This window comes from Aulonocara stuartgranti (assembly GCF_965226115.1).
Source record: "Aulonocara stuartgranti genome assembly, chromosome: 10".
Lineage (NCBI taxonomy): Eukaryota > Metazoa > Chordata > Actinopteri > Cichliformes > Cichlidae > Aulonocara > Aulonocara stuartgranti.
Window position 1 is genome coordinate 17,945,387 of NC_138946.1, and position 26,823 is coordinate 17,972,209.

The 26,823-nt window shown below is 39.8% G+C and overlaps 1 protein-coding gene across 8 annotated transcripts; it reads left to right on the top strand.

Moving 5' to 3' along the window:
* Positions 1 to 26: 26 nt before the first annotated feature.
* On the top strand, positions 27 to 26,573 carry synj1 (synaptojanin 1). Of its 8 annotated transcripts, XM_082547800.1 has the most exons (35): positions 27 to 284; positions 1,243 to 1,403; positions 1,613 to 1,699; positions 2,519 to 2,786; positions 2,931 to 3,156; positions 3,484 to 3,567; positions 4,355 to 4,375; positions 6,250 to 6,311; positions 8,705 to 8,801; positions 9,514 to 9,689; positions 10,127 to 10,208; positions 10,291 to 10,443; positions 11,617 to 11,782; positions 12,104 to 12,127; positions 12,638 to 12,829; positions 13,499 to 13,583; positions 13,932 to 14,072; positions 14,159 to 14,351; positions 14,434 to 14,592; positions 14,964 to 15,120; positions 15,271 to 15,397; positions 15,565 to 15,777; positions 15,862 to 15,940; positions 16,106 to 16,271; positions 16,389 to 16,571; positions 17,030 to 17,158; positions 17,349 to 17,387; positions 17,605 to 17,643; positions 17,859 to 17,897; positions 19,388 to 19,435; positions 20,109 to 20,147; positions 20,808 to 20,860; positions 20,966 to 21,155; positions 21,620 to 21,948; positions 22,956 to 26,573. In XM_082547800.1, exons 2-35 carry the CDS (start codon positions 1,280 to 1,282, stop codon positions 23,952 to 23,954), a joined length of 5,169 nt encoding a protein of 1,722 aa, XP_082403926.1. In that variant the 5' UTR covers positions 27 to 284; positions 1,243 to 1,279; the 3' UTR covers positions 23,955 to 26,573. The 8 variants fall into 8 exon arrangements, with proteins under 8 accessions (XP_082403926.1, XP_082403927.1, XP_082403928.1 ...); XM_082547801.1 differs by lacking the exon at positions 4,355 to 4,375; XM_082547802.1 differs by lacking the exon at positions 4,355 to 4,375 and having other exon boundaries at positions 11,626 to 11,782.
* The last annotated feature ends 250 nt before the right edge of the window (positions 26,574 to 26,823 follow it).

Sequence of the window (26,823 nt, forward strand, 5' to 3'; positions counted from 1 at the left end):
CTGTCAATCATAGGTGGAATTGCTCAAAACATTTCATGGGTTCTTTTTTTAAGTCGGGTAGTTCATAACTGCATATTAGCACGAATTTAAAATATTGCACGCTTGCAAAACGTTTAATTTACATACTCCAATGCCTTTCTTGTACTAAGGCATGCGCTTTACGTTTCCTTGGCTATTACGGTAACGTGAGGTAGGCGGACGTTTGCGTCGGAATGTACCATTTTGCCAACACACCGGGAAGGATTATGTTGTGACAGCGGAGTTACAACCCGGCGGGGGAGACGGTAAGACCAGATAAATTGTGTTACTTCTACATAATTTCTTTAAAAACCGGTCGGTAGTAAGAATTGCAGAAATGTAAATTATGTTTGCGTGTAAATGTTTTACATGGCCGACTTTGTTAAATGTATATAATAGTAACAGTTTGTCACCCCGGACATGCAGATAAGTGCCACCATCAAAATATTGTAGGCTAGCGAATCATAGCTATCCCTGTGATTCATCCAGCTAACTTGGCTAGCGTTACCAGTTAGCTTTGCAGAGGTTAAAGGCAGCTACTACTACTACTACTACTTTCGTTTTATACTGTCATCTGTCGTTTTACTTGTCGGTCTAGGATTGCACAAAACCTAGCATTTGAGCTACCTCGCTGGTGAACGTTAGCGTTTGTTCTGCCGTTGCATTACGGAGTCGTGACTGTCCAATGGATGGTATTTAAGCCCCCCCCCCCCCCCCCCCCCCCCGGCCTAACTGTCAAGTACCGTTATCAGTCGCAGTGCTCCTGATACTCGCAATCTTGAGTTACCTGCAGTACAAATTTTTTATATTAGTTAATTATAGGCGTGGGCCTGAGCTGCATCTGCACTTGATCTCACGTTAAGCTTCGGATTTCGCAATGCAAGTTTACCCCCTTTCCGGATTAGGGAATTTAATTATTGCCTAATTATGAGTTTAAATAGAAATTTGAAAAAAATAAATAAAAGAAACCCCGAAATCGTTAAATTCACAATAAGAGTGTTGCAAAATTATGGAAACGTTTATGTCTTTACCTTTGGTTTAGTCTGTTAGCTATACAAACTGTAATAACTTTGATATTGAGCCAGACATCTTTTTAAAAAAAGTGATCAGATTTGAGGTCACCTTTCTGATGCTTTCATCGTCATTAAATTGCAGGTGTTTTATGTGAGAATATTTCTTTTCTGATCTATTGTCATTCTTTTTTTAATTTCTCTTGTTTTCCAGGTAATAACATAGGGTTTTTTTCCAGCTTGGATCAATTATGGCCTTCAGCAAGGGATATCGTATTTACCACAAGCTGGACCCACCACCTTACAGTGTCATAGTGGAAACTAGGGCCAGGGAGGAATGCCTCATGTTTGAATCAGCAGCTGTTGCTGTTCTGTGTAAGGCATCTTGTTTGATTATACTATAATAAGATATGATTTACATTCTTTTTAAGCCATTGCACCAAATAAGGAAGCTGTAAAAGCAATGCAACTAAAAGATGAGTATCCCTTATTGTGTAGTGGTGGATGTGATATATTGCTATGATTTTCAAAGGAAGGTGGTGCAATATTTTCCTTAAATTTTGTTGCCATTGTTTGTCTTCTAGCGGCAGCAGAGAAGGATGCTATTAAAAACACATATACCAAGATAGTAGATGCCTATGGAATTCTGGGTGTTCTTCGCCTAAACCTTGGTAAGACGCGAGAATGTGTTTTGCTTGTTGCTCCTAGATGGGTCCATTCCTGATTGACTGTGAACTTGCTCTGATTATTTTCACCATTGCTGCTTTCTTCTCAGCTGCTTTCTCATGTCCTCCATGTGCCCTTCAAGGCTCTTGTTATCACAACAATAAAAAAGCACTGTAAGCGATTAAAGCTGTGATTTGAGTGGCTTGCGATTTTAACCATTTTTTGTCCAGAATTTAATTTTGTAATGTTTCTGTATTTCCTTTCTTAACACTCCAGCACTGCTTCTCCTTCTTTTCTTTATAGTGGATGTAAAATACTTTTTTTCTGTCATATATATATATAATGTTACAGTTGTGGATGCTAATATTAAAATTGTGTTTTAAACAGTGAGGTCAGATTATCAAGTTCTAAACATTTGATATCCAGGAATTTGTTTTCTACTCTTGCATCTTCATGATGTCAGAAAGAGAGAATATCCTTCATATTGTTATATCAGGCACACAACTCTGGCTGTGAGCATAGCAGCCCCACCCACCTGCTGTTCAGTCTGTTTGTTTGCTAGCCCATCAAATGATAGTTGGCTTAAAGGGAATTTGTCCTTTTAAAGGAGAGTAGCTGAAATGGCTTGCTTCAGATAGTGAATGAACTGAGGAGCTTCACCCATACCCAGTATAAGATAAAGAATTATTTTGAACTTGGAAAGATATCTTAGTAGTGTCAAAGAATAAAAATAAAAAAAAAACCAATATGAAAACTGGAAATAAGAGAAGGGTGTGCACTAAATATGGTAATTTTTTTTTTCATATTCACATTTTTTTTCACAGGTGACTCTATGCTCCACAGTCTTGTAGTTGTGACAGGCTGTAGCTCTGTGGGCAAGGTGCAGGATTCAGAAGTTTTCAGGGTCACGCAGACAGACTTTATATCACTGAAGAATGATCCAGGAGATGAGGAACGAATTGCTGAGGTGCGAAAGGTCCTAAACTCAGGACATTTCTACTTTGCCTGGTCTTCCACTGGAGTCAGCATGGACTTGAGTCTTAATGCACATCGCAGAATCATAGAAGACACTACAGATAACCGCTTCTTTTGGTAGGAACTTAAAAGCATTACTGTTCCAACATTATAGATATGCTATAATTTATGGTTTTTCTCATTTTGTGATATGGGGAACTTTTGTGATTTGCAAAACTGCTCTCTGTGTTTACGGTTACATCTGACTTTGTGAATCACTAGGAATCAATCTCTGCATCTGCACCTAAAACATTACGGTGTAAACTGTGACGACTGGCTGCTGAGGCTGATGTGTGGGGGTGTGGAGATCAGGACCATCTATGCAGGGCACAAACAAGCCAAGGCATGCATCTTCTCACGCTTAAGCTCAGAGCGTGCTGGCACGCGATTCAATGTCCGAGGAACAAATGATGATGGACAAGTGGCCAACTTTGTGGAAACTGAGCAGGTGAAATCTGTTAAAGTTTTTGGAACCTTATACTTGCCATAAAAATGACACCGTAAAAAGCTGAGGATCAAACATGTGTTGACAGGTTGTGCTCATGCCCTATAACGACACATAGTCTGTTTTATGATTTCTGCTTTACATTACGTTTGCTTCCTGAAAATTCAGCTACAAACCACACACGAGTATACACCTATGCAGATGGATGTTTTATACAATGTGTATTTTTTGTTCAGTTTTTTTCCCATCTTACTTATTTTAGGATTTAATTTCTTTTCATAAAATGTTACATTATACACTAAACCAAATTTGTAATCTTGTTTTGAACAGGTTATTTTCCTGGATGATAAAGTCTCATCCTTCATACAGATCCGTGGGTCCATTTCTCTTTTCTGGGAACAGCCGGGAATCCAGGTAATGAAAGCTAAATGTATCCCATACAACTGTTGATTGTGGTTTTCCTATATTAAGCCACACAGTTAAAAAAAAAATGAAAGTAGGCCTGATCTTTGGGGGGGGTTGTTTTGTTTGTTTGTTTTTTAAAAAGCTGGTCATTATTATCATTGATGCTGTAGTTATAGATGAGGCTCAGTTTGGCTTGCTGGAACAGTGTGCGTGAATTAAAGAACTGATGAAACTGGCACTGGTCATTTGCAGAACAAGCCAAAAAAAGTTTTACTGTTTAAAAATGGCAGATGTGTCTGTCTAAGACAGTGTGAAGGGAATGGAGTGCATATATTTATCACACACTTTTTAACACATTTTGTTGCTGTGTTCAGAAAAAGTCCATTAAGGGTGTTTTGTTGCAACTGAATGAGAATCGGCACCCTAATAGACTGGCTGAGAACCTCCACCTGGTATAACCTTTTTGTTTGTGTTGTGTTTTTTTGGCTTTGTTGGTGCTGGTGCTTTCAGACTGCAGATAGGTGTTCCCCTGTGCAATGACAAAGGATATCTGTGGAAATCAGGGAATCCCTTGATGGAATTTTCTTCCTATACTCAGTATCTGTACAGAGTAAAAATATTTTTGATATTTTGATCAGGAAGTGGAATCACATATTTAATTTGCATCACAAAGAACACAAGTGGGATTTTCTTCCCTTTATCCTGACATTGCACAGTCTGGAATATTAGATCAGATGTGGGGGAGGTTAATGACAGTGATAGTGTTTGGTAAAGGGCATTCTTCTGTTTTCCTCAGCTCCCAGACATCTTTGGTCAGGTGAGAGAACCTGATCTGAAAACATTCCCGAAGCACTTCCCTTCATTGTGTCCGCTGATATTCACCAGGCAACTGGATGAGTATTTAATTTGATAATATGGACAGAGCTTTTCAATTTTGCAGGAGCTCTTAAAAAAAGCTAAGACCAAATTAATCACCTATTCAGTCCACAAAGTCATTGGTTTGGTCAAAACACTGGGTATTGGGCTTGGGGTTGTTTTCAGACAAAACTGTAGTCCTCCTGCTTTAAAGCACTGCCTTAGATCTTCATCCCCACCAGTTGTGGCTTTTAAGCTCTCCTCCTCATACTCTCTAATATCTCCTGAGCAGGTTTTGTACATTTGGTTTATCAATGGTAAAATTTACTGATTTATTTTTTTTCTCAGTTAGTGCACATTAGACATAGATATTAATTAGTCTACAAATCATATTTGTAGTGTAGTATTAAGGCTGTAAATCATTCAAATGATTGGTTGATCCCTCTTAGTTAATTCTAAATAATTTTGAAAATGTTTACTTAATAAGTTACTGCTTTATAGATTAGTAGACGAAATGTGAAAAAACTCTTCCTGTAGTTGGTGACAAAGCTTATTTAGTTAACGTTGCATAGAACAGTAGATGCTTTTGAATTCAGAGCAAGTAAGAAAACTGATTTGACTGCAGTTATTCTGCAGGTCTGAGTTGTACAGCTGTAACCTGAATAGTTTCAGATGCCATCTCAGGAAGTTATAAAATATGCAAAGCATAGACCTGCTCAACAGTAGAGAAAGAGAGGAGTGACAAATGACAACAGCATGGAGCAAAAATGTTAGCCCTTCCACACATGCCCAGGCTCGGCCACATTGGTGCATAGAAGCAAACAAAGCAGATTAATTCTAAGCTCAACACACACTGCAGAATAAAGGGAAATATAAGATTCTTAGGGAAGTAAAAACCTTCCACAACACAATGAAAGTCAATACTGAGGTCTATTACCGAGTACTATCTCCAGAGAAACTACAGTTTTTTTAGACACAGAAAGCATCCTGAGTCACTAGCTGAAATATGAGGGAGTGTTGCTGTATTTTTTCTTGTTTTAACAAGCTGTCACAGACAGTAAGAGAAATATTTGAACACAGAGAGAATCAACTTTTGTTTATACAGGAAGTAAAACTCTGCTGACTAAGAGTCTCTTTTGCAAGAGTGTCCTGGGCCCAGATAGCCAGCCTTAAGATGCCATGTTATTTGATGGTGGGAGAAACCACAGAAAACCAACATAAGCAGAGAAAACATGTTAACTCAACACAGCAAGGGCCCTTCCTGGGTTTAAACCCAGGACTACTTGCTATGCTAACCACTGAGCCACCATGCACAAATGAGAAGAGAAGATGTAAACTCAGAGTGAGGCAGAAATTGGTAGGGATAACAAAGGAACAAGTAGAGACATGCTCTGCAGAGTCAAGAGACTTGCGTAGTACAGTCACAATGCCAATGTCTTGCAAAGCCTATCCAGGTCTACTCGTGTGGTCATGTTTGCCTATGAGACTGATGATTTGCTCAGTATCAGCATACTTTCAAAATGAGAATTAATATGAGAAAAAGAGGCTAAATGTGGGAAAATGCTGATCAATTACAATGTATCATTTATCTGCTGCTCAGTGTCTTTGTTGGAACAAATCTCCCCGTTTTGCACCTATGTTGCTCTTTTCCTAAGCAATTCTCTTTTTGGGCCCTATTAAGAGCTCGTTTCCTCATTTCAGATGTCTACACTTTCTTTCCGAAATCCATTTGTCATCATAGGGTTTTCTGGTCATCTGCAATGTGTGTGTGTTTAGAAAACAGACTTTTTTGGTATCTTTCACCAAAGAAGGACACTGTGACTTGTGTCTCTCCAGGTTGGTTCTCATCGTGTCAAACTCTCAAGGGGATTTGAGGCAAATGCGCCGGCATTTGAAAGGTAATTAAATTGTTTTGTGTGCACAGCTCTTTTTGTGTGTAGCAGTTTCCTGCAGCTTTATCTGGCCTACCACAGATAGCCACTCCTCTGAACCACAGAGGAAATGCTATATTATTCCTGTATATCTCATGTACTCGTCACAGTAGAGGAAAAACTATTAAGGTCTGTGAAGAAGACATTAATTGCAGTGTGTCCTCAGAGGTTGGTTTATTAGTAGCCCTTATTTAGCCATCAGCCTTGATAACCTGTGGTTTACATTAATCACAGGTAGTTCATTCAATTTGGAAGTCATTATTTCAATTAATGAGTGTGTGTGTGCCTGTTCTTGACAGCTATCTTTATTTGTGCCTCAAACATTTTTTGGTTAAATTTAAATATCAAAAAAGTGAAAAATTAAACTGCTCTCAATGTCTTAATGTCCGTCTGCTAAAAATAAATGTTTCTTTACATACGCAAATGTTTTAATAATCATTAAATAAGTTAAGATTTTTCCCAGTAAGAACAATTTGACTTTAGTCTTTATAAAATGAAACTTTTTTTTCTTTTTTCTAGAATTACGCTGTGAACTGGCTTGTTACAGCTGTAGGGTTAACAACAGAACAGAGCTGCAAGTTCCTTTGCTTTAAGCTCAATGCATTGTTGCTGAAGCATACACTCAGGTCATCAAGAACAAAAATGATGACCCGAATCTGTGGGTTACACCTTGCTAGTATGAACTCCATTCTTATCAGCCCACAGCAGCTACCCAACCAGTCTCAAAGTAGCCATGTCATTCACTGTGCATTCCAGCAGATATGTCTTACAGAGTTCTGTCAGCACTTCTTTGATTTCCAGATCTTTTGGATTCTACTCATTTTTTGTGGAGCATTTTAATGGAGTTATGAATATGAATGTATATTAGACTTTAAATCATTAGTACTGTGTAACACATTATTTGTTTTTTCCCTCTAAGTAGTTGTCAGGGCTACTAATCTTTCTAATATCTATTCAGCTAAGGGATGATGAGTCATCCTTTGTGATATCTGGTTACCGGTAGTTTTTGTTTGCAGCCAAGAATGTCATTGTAAAAGCTTTGCTTTTACACATGTATTCTATTCCATTACCGGTAATATGACTGCAGTCAAAGCTTTTACATATCACTTTTAATTCAGCACATATCTTAACAGTGGTGTTAACAGACAAGCTATAGTAAGATTATAACCCCCTTGTAAGAAATAACCAGAAGAGAATTCCAGGCAGGCTTTAAGGTCCTGTGCAGGCTTTTGGTTGACATGGATAGAAATGTCCTTTTTCTGGATTCTACCCGCATTCATTTGTAGAGGAAATCTCATAAGAGGGGCAAGGTAGATTAAAAGGTAGGAACAGGCCTTACAAGTGACAATGGAACAAGAGAGTGCAGCTCAGAACAGCTTTGAACATTTGCTTGAACAGCTTGAGAACATTTGAGCCACATGTGGATATATAAATCTTAAGCTGTGAGGAACATTAAGATAAGAGGCCTACAGACAATATTAAGTGTCTTAGAAAGTATTAGGCCACCAGATGCTGCCAGAACAGCACCTCAGCAGTTCTCCATAACTCTCAAATATCACTGGAGGGATTGAACACCATTCTTATAAAAGAATCCCTCTTTTGGTGTTTAGTGGTGATAAAGAGCACTGTCTTTGTCTCCTATAGATGTTCAGTAGGATTCAGATCTGTCAATATCTGCAAAGCTATAACAAGTTACTCACATCAGTTTTCAGTCACAGCCTCAATTTTTCGCTGTGTAAAACAGATTGTGGTGGATTGAGCAGCTAAAAAGTTTGCTTTTCTTCACGTTAGTTTGTTGATCAGGTGCTTTGATGAAGGACTACCACGAGCTTTTTCTCAATAAAGGCTTTTCTAGTGTTTACAGGAACAGTGCTGCCGTTTTGGACACTAGGAACACGTTTTCTTTCACAATCTCAGTAACGACTCTGCCACTTTGCACTTCACAGTGTGCAAAGAGGCTCATCATTGCTGCTGCTGTTGTATTATCAGTGTTGTTGTTAAGAACTGAGGGCTGCACGAGTTTAATGTTGTCAGACTATTTATTCATACGCTGCTTCTAAATAAGTTTTTATTACAGGTCCCATTTAAGTTGCAAATGTGGGTGAAGCGCTCGCGTTTGCATCGTTTAACACAACAGTACACCACAGAGTTGTGTGTTAAGGTTGCTACAGTGACAGGACTTTTGATGCAAACTAGGCTGTTGGTGTTTAATCATAGATGAGTCATTTGTATTTGTCTGTCCTAATTATTGTTACAAAGTATGAATTTTTTATTTTAAGTGAAATTTGTAAAGGATAAGATAAATGTGCTTAATGTCATTTTTATAAAGTGCTTACTATATCAGATTGTGTGTTTTGCAGACACTTTACTGCACTGAGGCGGTTGTATGGTAAGCAGGTGATAATCAACCTGCTTGGAAGTAAAGAAGGGGAACACATGCTCAGCAAAGCGTTTCAGGTGAGAGGTCAATACATTGTCTGTTAACAGTGATGTGCTGTGAGATATTTATCTGAGGATGACATTCCAAAATACACTAGCAGTAAGCTATGTGTGTTCAAACAGATTCTCTCTGTTGTGTCCACGTAAGCCCACGCCATAAAGGCAGGGAAAAATATTTCAAGTGGGTGGGTACTGCTGCTCAAGAAAGACTACCTCAGTTTCTTACTGTATTTTCTGGTGAATGAGTCAGTAAAGAGCATTATTCATTTGTTTCTATTTTACATATTTGCACACCATAGCATCCTCTATTTTTACCCTTTATCATAAGATCTCGAACCCTGTCTTTTTCTGTGGTCTTGTAGTTGCCCTCAAACCACACAGGAAGTTTACCTAATGAAGTATAAAGCCCCATATAGCTGCAAATGCAAAAGATGTTACATGTTTTGCAGCAGCTAGAAATGTTGGGACTTAAGGTGTCATATGTTAGGGTTAATTGCCATAAATGCTGTTGATGTCATCAGTGAGCTGAGTTTGTGTTTAAAATATATAAAATGGTTTCTGACTATGCGACCGGGATGTTCACACATTACTATGACATGCTTCAAGAATTCAGGTCAATGATTTGCAATGCAAATTAATTTGCCCTTCAGTTAAGGCAACACACCTTACATGCAAAATAGTTTTGCAATAGATTTGATTTTGAGGAAGTCTACCTGTCTCACCATTTTAGAGTCACCTGAAAGCATCAGAACATGCTTCAGCAGTGAAAATGGTGAACTTTGACTACCATCAGAATGTGAAAGGTGGAAAGGCAGACAAACTTCACAGTGTCCTCAAGCCCCAGCTCAACAAATTCATAGAAGAGTGTGGTTTCTTCTACTATTCTGGAGAAACTGGGATATTAAGGTGAGAAATTGGTGCTTGCATGCCTGCGTACCCGACCTCTTACCCCATGAGCGATCTGTAATCTACTGTATAACATTGAAGTGGATAAGTGGAAGAGGATGGATTTAAAAAAAAAAAAAATTCTTGTTACTGTTAAAACACAGAATCACTTTTATTTATGCAAAAAATCAAACCCAAAACATTCCGTTGTACCTTTTAATTTTTTTTTTTTGTTTTTTTTAGTTGCATCTGATTATTATTTGAGTTGAAGCTTCTGTTCATGATATGTTCACAAGTCATGCAGCAATTTTAGCACTATGTAAACTAATAAGTTAAATGCCTTTAATGATACCCTGTGTAGACAGGTGTTTTATTATGCCATTGTCACCAGTGAAAGTTTTAAGTGTACATGATGGGAGGAAAAAAAGCTGCAATAACTCTTTATTGTGTGGTTTTAGGACTCAGGGAGGGACTATGAGGACCAACTGCCTGGATTGTTTGGATAGAACCAACAGTGTCCAAGCTTTTTTTGCTCTCGAGGTAAGAGTACTGCTGAGCTTGTCTGCTCCTGTAGTCTTTAAAGAGGATTTTAGTTTGACCCCTGTCACCCTCCTTTCCTCAGATGCTGCCTAAGCAGTTGGAACAAATGGGTTTGACAGAGAAACCACAGCTGGTGGCCAGGTTTCAAGAGGTTTTTAGGACCATGTGGTCCGCTAATGGTGACTCCGTCAGTAAGATCTATGCAGGCACCGGGGCCCTGGATGGCAAGGCCAAGGTACAGACTTTTACTGCAGTAAAAATGCACACGATACGCAGGTTAGCAGTAATTCACAATTGAAGCACTTCAAATAATTTTTCAATTTCCCTGCCAGCAGCCAGATTATGGCCTACCTGATAAAGCACAGCATATTCCAGCAATCTTTAATTGTTGCTTCTGGATATATGATGATGATGATGATGATGATGATGATGATGATGATGATGATGATTATTATTATTTTTATTACTACTACTACTACTACTACTACTACATAGGTCACAACTTTTAATATTTAAAGCGTGTGACCTTTTTAAATATTAAAAATCTACATTTGATATGTCTGAACTGCAGTCATGTTACTGGATAGACATGCACCGAACCAAAGATGGGTTTATTCTAGTATATAAACAGAGGGGGAAGCATAAAAAGCTGTAATTAAAAATAGGAACGATCCAATTTTAAAATGTTAGTTTTAACTTGGATATTAAAGCATAAATTACAGTTTATAATACAAGTATGGACTTAGTAAGTAATATAAATAATGGGCATGTAGTACCTGCAGTGACAGTTCTGCATGGACAGCTGATCTTCTGTGTGTAGAACTGTGTGCTTCTGTTTCTTAACTCTTGTGTGCTGTCTCTTTCGGCTGTCCTCTGGACCTCTCTACCTGTGTGGTAAGTTAACAAGATAGTTGATGTTTTGTTTTGAGCCGTCGTGGTGAATTATTGATTTCCATGTCTGGGTCAAATGAGGATGGTGATGATGATTGAGGGTTAGTTCAGACCTCTGTTTATTTCTTTGTTGTATTGCCATTGAGGGTTCCCTGTCCTAGAAAAACCTGCTGTGGACACTCCATGGAGATCTCATCACTGATTTACATAAATATGAAAAGAAAAAAATGAATGATCATCGGGCACTGTCTGATATCTTCTTGGAACCTGAAGGAATCAGTCTAGATTATCAGTGTCTGTAAATCAAACGGTCTTGCGCATCAGTCAGTGACATTTTAAAGTTCTTCTGTCACAATCTGTATTCATTTGATCTCTCTGAAGTGGTCCTCTTTTGTTCTCTCCGTTGCTGGAACGGAAAGTACAGGCTCTTCACACCAAATGAGAGCATTGTTAAAAATTAAGGTGGCTTTATGTAATTGTTTTTTGCACTGTGTGTGAATACCTGTCGTTATTGTAGGCGGGGAAGCTGAAAGATGGAGCTCGTTCTGTGACTCGGACCATCCAGAACAACTTCTTTGACAGTTCAAAGCAGGAGGCTATAGACATCCTGAGGCTAGGCTCCACACTCAACAGTGATTTGGCAGACAAAGCTCGGGCTTTGCTCACCACTTCCAGTCTTTATGGTAAATGCTGGGGGGGGGGGTTCATTGGATTAGTGGATGTATCTTGCCTAAAATTTGGGGTGAATAGTTACATTTTAATGTTCATAATATAATTTTATTTATCTGCCATCAAGAGAAAATTATTTGCTTAGATATGTTTTCTGTATGCTCCTGTATGTTATAGCCCTGTTAGCCAAAAGCTACTGTGTCACTAAAGTGGGAAGCTTAATATTAACGTTCTTCCGGCCTGACTGACTGCTTTGCCGGTATTAACTGTTACAGCGCTGGTTAACCCACACTTCTTTCCCTTCTCTCCCTCTCTGCTTTCGCACACAATTGTAGTCACTGAACCTGTCTTACAATCAGGTATAGTAACTGGCAGACTGCTACCAGTGGATGGATCTTTTTCTACCCTGTCATAACCTCGTCCTATAATTTGTTTTACTTTTTATTTTTCATTTGTTTGAAAACCAGTGTTGGTAGTGGTTTAATTGACTATCTGTTGCATATCATCAGGCTTCTTAAACTGTAATTTTTAAAAAAGATGTTTTTAATTTTGCATTGAAATGTAACACGCCTTTAAGTGGAATTTTACAGACAGCAGTGAACCATTACCAAGGTTGATTATGTGAACCTTTTGTTGTATTTCAGCACAAGCTCTGATTTGCATCCTTTTCTCCCATGCCCCATGTTTTATGACATTGTTGTGGTTTTCATTCATAGTATATGAATACCACCTTTCCATTGGTTTTGTTGCTTTTGGTTAGCGTTTCCCATTCTAGTTTTGTTACCCTGAGTGCAGCCGTCCATATATACATAAACTTACTAAACTAACTGTAGAATTACATTTTAATTCAAATCCTTTCCCTTCTGCAGCATCTCCAAGAGTATTGTTGGGAATGTGTCAGAACTACCATAAATACACAAGGCCCAAGCAGATTCGTGTTTGCATCGGTACCTGGAATGTCAATGGGGGTAAACAGTTTCGAAGCATTGCTTTCCGCAACCAGACACTCAACGACTGGCTGCTGGATGCTCCAAAGAATGCAGGACATCCTGAGTTCCAGGGTATGTCAGTGTTTTGGACTTTTTGTATATATAATCTACAGATATATATTTATATATCTTTTGATTTATTGGGTAAGAGAAATATTTGGGTGGGGTTTTTTTTTTGTTTGTTTGTTTGTTTGTTTTCTGACAGTTTGCACATTTTTTCCCTTAGATGGGAAGAATTCTCATGTCTATACTAAATATGAAAAGTTACTGCTTATATAAGTTCACGAAACTGAGATACCAATTGGAATGGCAAAATAAGTTTGATGTCACATCTAAATCTGATCATTTAACGTTTAGAAAGTACAATAAATTGTAATTAATGCTTCTAGAAAAGGTGGATTGTTATGAATACATTTTCATGCTCCTTTTCTGGTACTTAATGGTATAAATGTTAAGATGCTGATATTTTCTGACTAACTTGTACAGTTATATACTTGCTTGCTGTCCTTTATCCGAACCCTGTAGGTACAGTATAGTTAATCACTTTTGCTGTTCCTACAGTAATTATGCAATACTATGCCAACATAATTTTTATTAGTTAAAATTGAAATAATGCACGTGTAGTTAAAAGACATTTATTGAAATCTAGAAACTACCTCCATATTCTTATGATGGAATATATCAAGGTATTAGAATGTTTACACTTATGGATCATTAATTAGATTTTTGTCCTTTTTACAGACAGCAGAACAAACCCCATAGATATCTTTGCCATCGGTTTCGAGGAAATGGTTGAACTGAATGCGGGAAACATTGTCAGTGCTAGGTATGTGTGCAAGATCGTGATCTAAGATTAAAGAACTTTGTCTCGTAGTTATTACAACAACACTAGAGCTTCTTTTTTTTCCTTTAAAAAACTGAAGATAAGAAATATAAGCTTCAACGATACACTGATTGCTTTAAAAGTGAAAAATAAAGTAGAAAAAAAAGTTGTTTCCAGCAATGGCTGCGGATTTACAGTTTTGAGTTTGCTAAAACTTGCTCAGGTCATTAGACAATGCCAGAACTATGACATGAACTGCTTTGAGGGTTTTCTAACAGTTAGACAGTTAACATGATAATTTGGTTAACTTTATCATCTGCACTGTAATGCCTCATTTTGTTCCTGTCTCAGTACTACCAACCAGAAGCTGTGGGCTGCTGAGCTCCAAAAAAATATCTCACGGGACCACAAGTATGTGCTGCTTGCCTCAGAGCAGCTGGTGGGAGTGTGTCTTTTTGTTTTCATCCGCCCACAGCATGCACCATTTATCAGGTATAAGCTGCACAGAAACCACATTAGTAGTTATATAATTAGGGGTGTATGGTAGTAGATGTAATCTGATATTCGTTGTGTTCCAGGGATGTAGCTGTTGATACTGTAAAAACTGGAATGGGTGGCGCCACAGGTAATAAAGGAGGTGTGGCAATCCGCCTGTTGTTCCATACCACCAGCATCTGCTTCGTCTGCTCCCACTTTGCTGCCGGCCAATCACAGGTCAAAGAGAGGAATGACGACTACAATGAGATCACACGCAGACTCAGTTTCCCCATGGTAATAACCATAACATTATTAAGTCAAGAAAACACCCTGTTGTCTAAGTTAAATGCTTAATAACAGAAATCTTACCCTCCAGGGCCGTCTGCTGTATTCACATGATTATGTGTTCTGGTGTGGAGACTTTAACTATCGTATAAGTCTGCCTAATGAGGAAGTAAAAGATCTCATCAAGCAGCAGAACTGGGATGCCTTGACAGCAGGGGACCAGTTGTTGGACCAGAAGAATGCCGGTTTGGTAAAGCCTACAGCACACATGCATAATTATGCAGATGTTATACTTTACGCATCCATGTTTGAGTGTCTGCTAATTTGTGGGACTGAGCCTGGACATCTGCTAACAATGTGATGATACCAGCAGAGCAGTATTTTTCACTGTTTCAATATATATTGCAATATGTCAGATTTACATAAATAATTTATGTTGTGATTTTTATGATATCAAACTTTTGGTTTGTAAAAAATAAAATAAAAAATTGAGTGTTCTGTGTTGTAATGTTAATTATATGAAATGACTGTATAGTATGGTCTCTTACTTCATGTAAATGTACTTTGGATTACAAAAAAGATCCTGTGATGAAGATATTAATCTAAAAATGTCTTCCACAGGTCTTTCGAGGTTTTATTGAGGGAAAATTAGATTTTGCCCCCACCTATAAGTATGACCTCTTCTCAGAAGACTATGACACCAGTGAGAAGTGCCGCACGCCCGCCTGGACTGACCGTATACTTTGGAAGAGGAGAAAGTGGAACTTTGACAAAACAGGTTAGATGCAAAGTCAGTGTGTATAACCTATCTAAACCAAATTATTTTTCCCTTTTATTACAGATCTCTAAAGCAACACAGGAAAAATAGAAATAGGAGCTCAGGATATGCTTGCATTGATATATATTTGTGTTTGTGTATTTTTTACAGCCCAGGAGATGAATATAGTAGCAGCAGCTTCTTCATCTAGAGATAGTGATGATGATGTAGAACAAACCTGGAGCCCTGGCACTTTAAAGTACTATGGAAGGGCTGAGCTGAAGACCTCAGACCACAGGTAACTCACAGCATGCATAGAAGTGTGAAGGTTTAGATTAAACTTTGTAAAGTTAAACTATCTCATCACATAGATTAGAAACAGAGGTGGTTAAAATGTGGCATTTTTTTGTAAATCAAGTGCCGCTATCATTGGAGTGACCTGCGTTCCCTTGTATCTATCTGTAGGCCTGTGGTGGCAGTGATAGATGTGGACATCCTAGAAGTGGACCCAGAGGCTCGGCATCAGGTCTACAAGGATGTCATTGCCCGGCAGGGGCCTCCAGATGGGACCATTCTGGTGTCACTCTGCTCCTCCGGGCCTGACGACTACTTTGATGATGCACTCATAGACGAGCTGCTGGAAAAGTTTGCTAATTTTGGAGAAGTTATCCTCATTAGGTGAGCCTGATATCTTAATACAAAGAGGCAGGCATATCACCTTCAGATGGTTAGTGTGTATTGACAGTGGCCTTGTTTGGACAGGTTCGTTGAGGAGAAGATGTGGGTGACTTTCTTGGAAGGGTACTCTGCTCTAGCTGCTCTGTCTCTCAGTGCTTCCACTGTAAGTCTTCACGAGTATAAAATTATTCCAAAGCTAAAAGACAAAACCTTTAAAATCACTATTAAACTCTCATATAAATGTCTATCAACCCTTTTTTGTCGGTGGCGTATGTGGTAACTACTCTCTTTATTCTGCCTTGCCTGTATCACCTGGTTTACATTTAAGGTCCTTGGCAAGGTGATCGATATCCGTCTGAAGAGTCCAGGCTGGATCAAGAGTCTGGAGGAAGAGATGAGTGTGGAGAGGATCTGTGGAAGCATTCCCACATCTGCCAGCTCCACCCTGCTTGCTGAAGATACAGACGTGGGTGATGATGATTACGACATGGAAGGTGAAGAATGGCTGCCAAGCAATCCCAGTCCTTACCCTGAAAAATGTGCACTATAAATGATGGCTGTAGGGCACTGTTTCCAGTTATTAATTCATGCCCTCTTGTGTCCCGTACCAGGTGATGTGGACGAGGAGGTTGAGGAGATCCTTCCTCAGCACCTGCAGCCTGGAGCAGGGACTGGCCCTGGATCTTCCCCTCTCCCTTCTCCCAGAAGTAGCCCCTGTCCCTCCCCCACCCATGGAGAACCTGCTGCACCCAGCAGACCTAGCCGTGGAGCACAGCCCTCCCGACCATCGCAAGGTAAATACGGCACTTAGTAAAGAAGTGCTTTCATGGCGGTCTGTGTCTGCTGGAATGTAAACTGTAATTTTGTTGTTTGTAATGTGTGGGAGTAGATTGAAGTCCATTGTAACTGAGGAAGGAATATCAGGGAATGTTATACGTGATGATGTAATTTATGTTTAGTGTTGGCAGATGATGTGTATATTACAGTAAACTACTTGTTTTCTTTTTGAGAGCTGTTTAAGTGACATTTTTAACATAATCTTTTCTTAAGTCCAAACTAAACAGATGCTTTGTTAGATCAAGAAATTGTATAAAAACCGTTGGGGAAAATGTGCATGTTTTCACAATGTCTCTAAACTGGGCAGGAATACATTTTCTCGACCCATTTGGAAATGTGGAAAAATGTCACTTAATCTACTTACTTTTTTTAAATAAATAAATTTACCTCTTACATATATATCTTTTCCTCACAGGGCCTCCTGTTGACTTCCAGCCTGGTGCCCCCACAGCTCAAGGCCTGGAGCCCAAACGTCCACCTCCTCCTCGCCCCAACGCCCCCCCTGCCAGACCAGCACCTCCACAACGCCCACCACCACCTTCAGGTAGAGTAAATTCTGGAGTCATGCATACATTTCATTGAAGCCTGATTTTTAAGAACAGATAAGCAGGCAACCTTAGAGAAAATAGATGTCACTTTTAAGTGGAAGTTTGTAGATTTGATTTTTCTGGCTGGTATTGCATTGTGGAGTTTAACATTTTCACTCTCTCCCACGCTTTGCCTTATTTCTGAAGGAGGCATGAGCCCTCTGCCAGTTAGAAGGCACTCTGGAGGTAAAGTGATTGCTGTGCAGTTAAATGCTTAAGTTGCTTAAGCATTCCATGCAGTAGGCACTGTTTTATATGCCAGCTATACATCGATAAGCAGCTAAAAATTAACATTAATTAGAAGTTTGGATATATTTTTTTAAATTATTCTGCCTGGTTTTGTGACATATAGGCAGATAATAACATTTTCACCTTTTTTCCATGCTTTGCCTGATATCTGAAGGAGGCATGAGCCCTCTGCCAGATAGAAGGAGCTCTGGAGGTAAAGTGATTGCTATGTAGTTAAATGCTTACATTACGTAAGCGTTTGCTTTTAGCAAGTGCTGTTTTCCATTAGAGCTATGCGGAGAAAATTTGTTAAATAAATCTTTAATTTGAATTTGGATTTGTAGTTTAATTTTTTTCCCCGGTATTGTATGGCATGTAGGCAGATGCTAACATTTTCACTTTCCCGCATGCTTTGCCTTATTTCTAAAGGAGGCGTGAGCCCTGAGCCAATTAGAAGGCACTCTGGAGGTAAAGTGATTGCTGTGCAGTTGATGTGTGTAAGCACTGGATGTAGCAGATGCTGTTTTTCATTTGAATTGCACGCAGACAGGAGCAATGAATCGGTGCTGATTTGGGAACATTTAGTCTGTGTGTGTGCTGTAAAACAAGAATATGCTATGAGATTTCAGATTAATGTAAATATTGAATATTGTCATCATTTTGCTTCTAGAGTTTAATTACAAACAAGCTTTGTAGGAATAACATATTACAAAAAGCTTATTAATAATTACTGGCCATACATGCTCAGCTGTCATAGAGATGCTCTTGAGCAAATAACACCAGATATATAACTTAACATTATATAGTCTGAATTTTTTTTAATTTTGCTAACTGAGAGCTGCTCAGACTTAAATGCATTTTTTTTAAAAATTGGCTTATAGTTAAGTTTAATTTACACACAATATTTTTCTCCCAAATGTATGTTTTTTTTTTGCTGAAACACTAATGCAACATATACCTGAACCTTAATGAATGCACACACATCTGGATGGACTGTGGATTTAGCTGGAGCTTTTCAGCTGCGGTGTCATGAAAACTTGAAATGAGATATTTGGATCTGTTTGGTTTACAGGGAGCAGCTACAAAATTAACTGTGTTTATGAAGTTTGTCAGTTGAAATGTGCTGAAGACCACTTAGGTCAAGTTTAAATGTGCATCCTCCCAGTACTCTCCATAGTGTGTGTGTGTGTGTGTGTGTGTGTGTGTGTGTGTGTGTGTGTGTGTGTGTGTGTGTGTGTGTGTGTGTGTGTTTTATTGGTTTGTTCTTTGTAGTTGATACAAATCAGGGATGTCAAGCTCATTTTACATTGCAGTCCACATACAACCTATTTAGATCCGATATGGGTCAGACCGGTGAAACCAGTGATTTATGTCAGCATAAAGAAGTTTTATTTTCAACATTTTGTCTCAGTTTTGCTACGTTATAATGAAATGCTGGTGTGGTAAGTGAAAGAAATCTGTCCGTATGAATCTTTGGGCGTAAATTCTGAAAAGTAAATGTGTAACATTACTAATTATAATTTATTATGTTGATGTGTTGTGAATGGCCATGGTGGCGGTCTTCATCAGTAAGAAAAGCAGTGAAACTTTTTAAAACGTGGTTAAAAGATAAAAATGTATGACGTCCTTCACAGGTTAGAGTCTTGGCAGGCCAGTTATGGCCCCAAGACCTTATGTTTGATACCCCTGATATAAATTCTTATATAGTCATTAGTGTCTCCCCCTCTGTACTCCCTCTGTGAGTCCTGCAGTATTCTTAGTGTTTTAGACATTGGTTACTCTTTCTTGTATTTATTCGATTTCTGAGTAGTATGTAATATACATATATATACATAGTAGACATTGTCATGATGTTTCAACAACACCAAAACTTAGTAATTTTGGTTTTAATAAATTGGTTATCATGTGTCCTTCTGTGCTTTATTTTCAAAACATCGTTTTCCCTCTTTGACTTTAAGACTGTGTCCAGTTTCCCAAACCACGGCTTGGTAGGAGGGCCAGTCAAGGTAACCAGAGAGGAGTTGTTTTTAGATCCCTGTATTTTTGCGCCCGGTCATCAATGTGAATTAGACTTTTTTATGACATTGATGATTTACAGATGTTTTACTCTGAGTCTTCTTTTTAATCTTGTGTGTGCGTGTTTGAGAAAGAGAGATGTGTTGCAGGTTAGGTTATATTTCTTCCTTCCCATTTAATATTCACTGGCAGTACACGACATCCACCAGAGGTCATTGGGTTCTAGAAATATATTTTACAACTGTATAAAAAGTTGGACAATGAAAATAAATCAGGGGTCATGAGTTCCATACTTTGTTAAAAACCATTTGCACATACTGATGAAAAGGATACCTGACAAGTGTGTCTTTTGTCATTACGGACTAAACGAGTAGTTGTCTGATTGTTGTCGTCAAACCTGGGGAGATGATGTGAGTTGAAGGGAAATCTCTTGGTCTTTGAGGTGGTCTTTAATTCAGTTTGGCTAATCCCTTTTGATTAGTTGGAGGTGGCAGGTGGGTGTTCACAGCATCACATGCTTCACTGCACTGCTGCATTATTGCCAGCATATGCTTTTGCTACTGCTTTTTATACCGTACTATCCTTGGGGGCACGTATATCCCATCAGTACTATTCCAGTTTGTGTATAACAAAATGTGGTTTGGTTTCCTTTGTGCTGCAAAGGACAAAAAAGCCCTGCTCTTCCTCGGCCAGATGCTGCAGGTGAGTGCCTGATAGCATGCAAAGCTTCACTGAGCATCCATATACTATTAAAGACAAGGGAGCTTATCTTTGTGTTGTGTTTTACTTGGGTATGTGTTAATACCCTGATACAAAATACGCCTGTCCTGGGCTGGAGGATAGGGTTTGGATTAATAGCCTATTGGTGACCTGACTCATTTGTATGGTGACTCTGGTTAGCTAAATCTCTCTGTTACATTAAGGGTGCGTGTGGTTGGCAGGGGTGACTGTATAGTTAACGGAGTTAGTTAGACAGAGACAGACATCCAAGTGGCGTGAGAAAATGTTTGCAGGCTCTGAGAGGAGCTCAAGAAGAGAATAGTGAAAGATGAGGAGTATGCTTTCTCTGTGGTAAGCAGTTGGCTCACAGAACAAGGCCTGCCTCTCTCCCAGACCTCCTGCAGCTCAGGAATGACTGAGTCATCATTAATTATGAAGTCAGCCACAGGGAATTTGGTCTGTCATAGGTTCAGGTCAGTTTGCAGTCTGTTCGAATGATATTTAGTGCCGCTTTAAAATTTTCTTTAACTTGAACTTATTAATCTTAAAAGTCCCTGTTCTGTGAATCTCAACCTACAGGGCACACCCTGCATGGTCAGTATTGTTTGGAACAAATTATCTTACAGTTTGTTTGTCTCTCAGGTCGAGGGCAGACAGCAGCAGGAGCACCTGGACCAGGAGGTGCTTCCAGACCAGTGAGTTTAATACTTAAGATTTATCATCATTCTTTCTTTTTTTCTTCTTTTTTAAATTTTGCCCACCTCCTAATTTCTATTCACTTTTCTTTCTTCACCCTTCAGAATATCCCTCCTCGAGCTGGGGTAATCAGTGTGACACCTCAGTCTCGCCCACCACCTCCATCTCACCCTGGAGCACCAAGGCCCATTCCAGAGGTGCATCCCGGGGCCCCTCACCCTATTTCAGATACCCACCCTGGAGCCCCACGACCTGTGCCCAGTGCCCAGACCAAACCAGCTGACCTGCCTCTGGGTAAAGAAATACGTTTTCATAGAGGTTAATGAATTGTATTATCGATAGTGGGGCATTGCTGAGATATTCCAATGTGAAAACTGTCGCCAAAATCGTTCTTCAAACTAAAACAGCTTCTGGTGTGTTTAATAAATTGCCATTTTGATTAAAGAACAAGATGAATTGGTGAAATCCACCTACCACTGTTTGTTTCTGTAAGGATCAAAAGTCTTAGAGGGGCAGGTTCCTTTTGCGAGCCAGTCAGGACATGTTAGGCTCAAAGGAAGGACAGCTAAAAGAGACGGGAGCTAAAACAGCCCATCTCTGACAGAGGCTACATTTAGAGGGGTTCAAATGGCCAGTTAATTTAATTATACACAGAAAAAAATAAACCTGGAAATTTGATTAATAAGTCTTTTGTTGTCACACAGCAACTTTAACCCTTAACTGTTTTCTGTTTCCTCACTCTTGCCTCACTTCTTCAGGTCCTCAACCCTCAGGAGCACCTCCTGCAGCTCCACCTGCAGTGAAGCCCCAGGTTTCATCACCCATGCAGCCTCCCATGCAGCCTCAGCCAGCTGCCCCTCCAGCTCAGTCTCAGCTTCCACCTCCAATGCAGCCCACACTTCCAGCTCCTCTCCAGCCACAGCCAGCGCCAGCCCCTAAAGCAGCAGGTCCTTCTGCTGCACCTGCTGCTGCCGCCCCCGCCGGGCCTCAGCCGAGTTTAGCCTCTCCTAAACCCCCACCACGTTCCCGCTCCTCTCATGCTCTGCCGCCTGATGCTGCCAAGTCTGAGACTGCCCCAGCTGCACAGGTAGTTGCCAACTTTCTTTTCATTTAATTATTGGAAGTAGTGAACACACACTTATTTAATTAGTACAGTGAGATTATTTTTCCAGATTGCTGTTTGGGTTCGCTTTGACAGATTTTGAACTCCGGTTAATTAAATAAGATGTTGTACACCTACTTATGAAACTGCTGTGGGTTAAAGACTACAAAAATAGAAAAAGATCTTTTTCTGCTTCCTTTTCTGTCAGATGAGCTGAGTGTTCTTTGTCTTTCTTTCTGCTTTACTCTTTCTGATACATTTGTCTCTTTTTCACAAGCTGGAGAAGCCCTCAGGGTGAAAGGTACTTGATATTAAACCACCTTTTTGTCTCATCCTCCATAGCACAGTCCTGATGTTAAAACCTTTCATACATTAAACCCAGTAACTTCCCTTTTTCTTATTTTGTAATCGATTTTATCTTTAATGCCAAACCTGAATGTTTTGCTCTCCTATAAGGCCTTGCATATTTTTTGTGTTTGTGTGTTAGGCTCATAAAGCGGAGCGTCATTTGTTTTTACTTCTCTTGTCCGTCAACATATCAAACCATAAAAGATTTGAGAAGGATGGGAAAATAAGAAAAACAGATGAAAATGTGATGCTTGCTGTTATCCATTTCCTGTCACTTGTCCTTTCATATGGGTTCACTGTGCTGCAGATGTTGAGTGAGCTCATATCCAATGACATCAGAATTTATTTTGACATTTCCTTTGATTTGTTTTATTTTAACCATTTTTTGTAGTCGTGCGTGCGTGCGTGTCACACCATTTATGGGTGGGGAAACAAGTTGGAGGGGGAAAAAAAGCTTTGGCAATGTTGTGTTATGAATGTCATTCAAGTCAAGTTTGTTTACAAGGAATAACCAAGGGGTCAACATTTGTTTCAAAATATATGGTTCATTTGATAGTTAAGTACTCCAGTCATAATTGTGCGTGGTTCATATCTTCACAGTGCATTTGTTGTTGAAGCATTTTCTTTGTTTTGTCCTTTCTTAGACAAACGGACTGAATGGGATTCAAGGAGAAGCACAATGGAAGCCCGACCCCTTTGACACACTTACATCTGATTTCTTGCCCTCCTCATCCTCTTGGCACACCACCCAGTCACTGACCAGAGGATCCTCCCGGCGTACGCCAACTGTCTTTTCCTCCACCACTCTCCCATCATCCTTCTCCCACCAGTCCTCCACTCTAGCAGATTTGCAAGCCTTTGATTCATCCTCCTCTTCTTCACTCTCCACCCCGTCACCATTTGCCTCGACGCTGCTCCCTCCTCCTCCGGTCCCGTCTCGCAGTCGCTCTCAGGAGACGCTATGCGCCTCCCCCAACCCTTTCTCAGCTGACCCACTTCCTGCCCGACCCAGCAGCACCAACCCCTTCACTGGCCCACTGGTGCAGCAGCAGCAGCGGCGCCCGCTCACACCTGACTTCACTTTTCAGCTTTCGCCTCCAACAGCAAACCTTCAGAGAACTGTGTCTCTTACTCCACCACTGATACCCACCCCAGCTCAAACAGGAGCTCCTGCAGCTGTACCCACCACCCAACTCCAAAAGACCATGTCTCTGTTTGGACCATCATCCAGTCTTAATCCTGCTCCTGCTTCTTTACTCCCTCTTGCCCTTAACCCATCTCCTCCTCCCACTTTACCCATGGTGGCACCCTCATCTCTTCCACCTGCCGTTGCGCCTCGACACCAGCCACCTGGCCCAGTAGCAAAGCAAGCTAAGCAATGGGTCACTTTCGATGATGATTTTCAACCTCCAAGCAAAACTTCACAAAACCCAGTCTTTCCTTCCAGTTCCCTCGTGCCCCAAACTCAGATGCAGCCTTCCAGCTCTGTGTTTAATTTAGAACCAGAGTGGTTATCTTCCATGCCTGCAGCAATCCCGACCCTCTCTCCTCCCATCCCAAATAGAACTGCAACCAGTAACCCAAAGCTCCCAGAGGGACCCACTGACAACGGCTTATTCCCCAGGGATTCAATGGAAAGATAGAATCACAGTTCATATGTAAAGGGCATATCCAGATATGTATAGATCTATGATAAATGTGTATATGTGTGTATGTACAAAAGAGACAGTATTTAAGAAGTATAGACCAATTCCCTTCTGAATTACAGGAAAGGCTTTGTATCTCAAGCAGTACGATGAGAAGAGTATGAGCCCAAAAGTGTGTTGTTGACTTTACGTTCCCGGATATTAACACTTATTTTACTAAGAATCATTCTGACCGTTATTTTTTATTCATGGCAGCAAACATGTGCCTGTGTCTACAGTATGTTAATCAAAGTATATCTATACGCACAAATCATTTGTGTATTCACTTGTGCAATATCAAAATATTCCTTGGCCGTGCACCACGCTGCACTTGCCTGCGAAGTTTTACCTAAATCTGTGTAACTTTTAAAATTGCACACCACGGTTCATATCCTTCATTTTGAATGAGCTCCTCGCCGGAGTTGATGCTAATCTACTTTTCACAGTGTCGTCACAGAAGGTTATGCACTGCAGGTTTACATTTGCCCCGATGTTTGCTGCTGTCCGCAGCAGTTTTCTTTGATTTGCAAATATAGTTAATTGTACGTTTTATTTCTGTTCTTTTGTATGTGAGATAAAAAATTATAGCATTACATGGTATGCTTGCTTTTATCATGAATGTACTTTATTTTGCACTGGAGGTTGTCATCACCTCCTTGCTAAAGCCACAGTGTGGAAAAAGACAGCACAGGTCAGTTAATGTGACTGCTCACCCAGGGAGCCATGCTCTTTAATATCATCTCATCCAGCGGATAGAAATGCATTTTGTTTTCTCTCTGTTCATTCAGGTTTCTTACGCTTAGCTGAACATATTCTGTAGCCCTCTATCAAAACCTATACATAGAAGTTATGTATAAATGTGTGTTTCCAGTATGGAAAATAATTGGGGGTGTGTGTGTGTGTGTGTGTGTGTGTGTGTGTGTGTGTGTGTGTGTGTGTGTGTCAGTGGTTTGCATAGAGTAACTGAAATGCACTGCGTGTGCGCTCCTGGCTGTTGAGCCTGAAGACTGAGTGAGCATAAGAGGGCTTCTTTTTTTTTTTTTTGGCTGTTATTTTGATCCTTCTTGATTCATCCAAAGCATCACACTAAACTATTAAAGAATGTGGTGTGTGTGTGTGTGTGTGTGTGTTACAGTACAAAGAGGATGTGATCTGTGTTCATGGCAGCAAGCACATGCCATGCATCAACAAGAGGGCACTTTTTTTTCCCACTTTAGTCTTTGTTTAAAATGCTTCTTATTTCTAATAGAACTTATTCTGAATAATCGTAATGTTACTGTGGTGAGAAGTGATGTGTTTGAAGTGCATAATCGTCTCTTATCGTGTTTGACAGTGTTTGTATTTGGATGTGAGTGCGTGTACAGACTTAAGAGTGGAATACCGGAGCTTTTCCCTTTTGAGTATAAGCGGTGTATTTCCTTACAGGCTCTGCACTAACAGCTACTGTATTCACTTTTTCCTGGCTGCAGCTGTGTATGTATTCCCTCAGCCTGCCAGAGGCTACACCCAGGCTGTTACGCAGCAATGTTGACAATACAAGACAGGACTGTTTCGTGGGGGGGGGGGGTCTCATGCCACTCTCCATCTAAATAAGAATGCCTCTGTACAATTGAGTACTCTGAGTACCATCTTGACTGACTTCATTAGACTGAACTACACACTCTGCTCAGACCCAGATGCGTCAGCAGAACACATTTCCAGTGTGGCCCACATTCCAGACAGAAGTTTGATTTGAGTGTTGGGTGTCAAAATCTCAGCTTTTTCTGATCCACATGTGATATCTATCCCTTGGTTGTTTGAGGGTGTTTTATGACTGAGCCTCACTGATATCGTAACCATTCTTCAGGTGTGTGTGTGTGTGTGTTGTCAGAGGTGATGTGTCAGTATTTTGTCCTGTACTACCTACTTCACTTTTTCACTGCTGTTAGTCAGCGTTAACGTTGACGGTGATGATAAGCAATAGATTTGCAGAAGGATGAGCAACAGGTACCATGCCTCGACACATGCCATTTCCCCCAGCCTTCAGGAATTATGTTATTTGAAAAGCATTACAGTGGTTCATGAAAGATGAACATCAGATTTAAGAACGCGCCACCTAACTAATGCTTCTGCTTTCTGTTTAAACACTTGTAAAATACGCAAAGATAATCTTCATTCACTGCAATGAAGGCAGTAGCTCTCTATGTAAGCAAGTGTATCGGCTGCCTCTGCTTACATGTAAGTGTCATCTCTAAAATGCATCTGTGTTATTCAAAGTGTGCAGTAGATACTGTATCTGCATTAACAGTAGGTGACTAGCCAGCGCTTTGTGTCATGTCACAGTTCGAGATGACATTTTATAGGAAATAAAATGCTCCTTTTGTGAGGTTGGTGTCCCTTTTTATGGCTATAATCCATAGTAACTAAGAGTCTGTGTTGTGGAACATATTCTGTATGTATTAAAGTGAAAACTTGGAGCTGTAATTCACATTAATATCCAATGTTCCATAATTTATGTGCACAGCAGACAGCACATTTATGTATGAAGCAGTTTATGTTGTATGTATGCAAAAAATAAATAAATGTATGTTGACATGAGTACTTGTTGGTTTTTGACTGCATAAAAATGCCCCTTATTCCTGGATAGTCTTTTGAAATTTTAGAAACATACAGTACATTGTTATGCCATAATATTTATTTTAAATTAAGGACTTTTAAAAGATCCTAATTATTTCCTTAAGATGCCATCATGAGTAACGAGGAAATTAAAGGATTTTAACGTGACGAGCATGGCAAACAAGGTGAGCGCTTCTAGCCGGTTTCTCTTTGCACAGTGGAAATGGAGCAC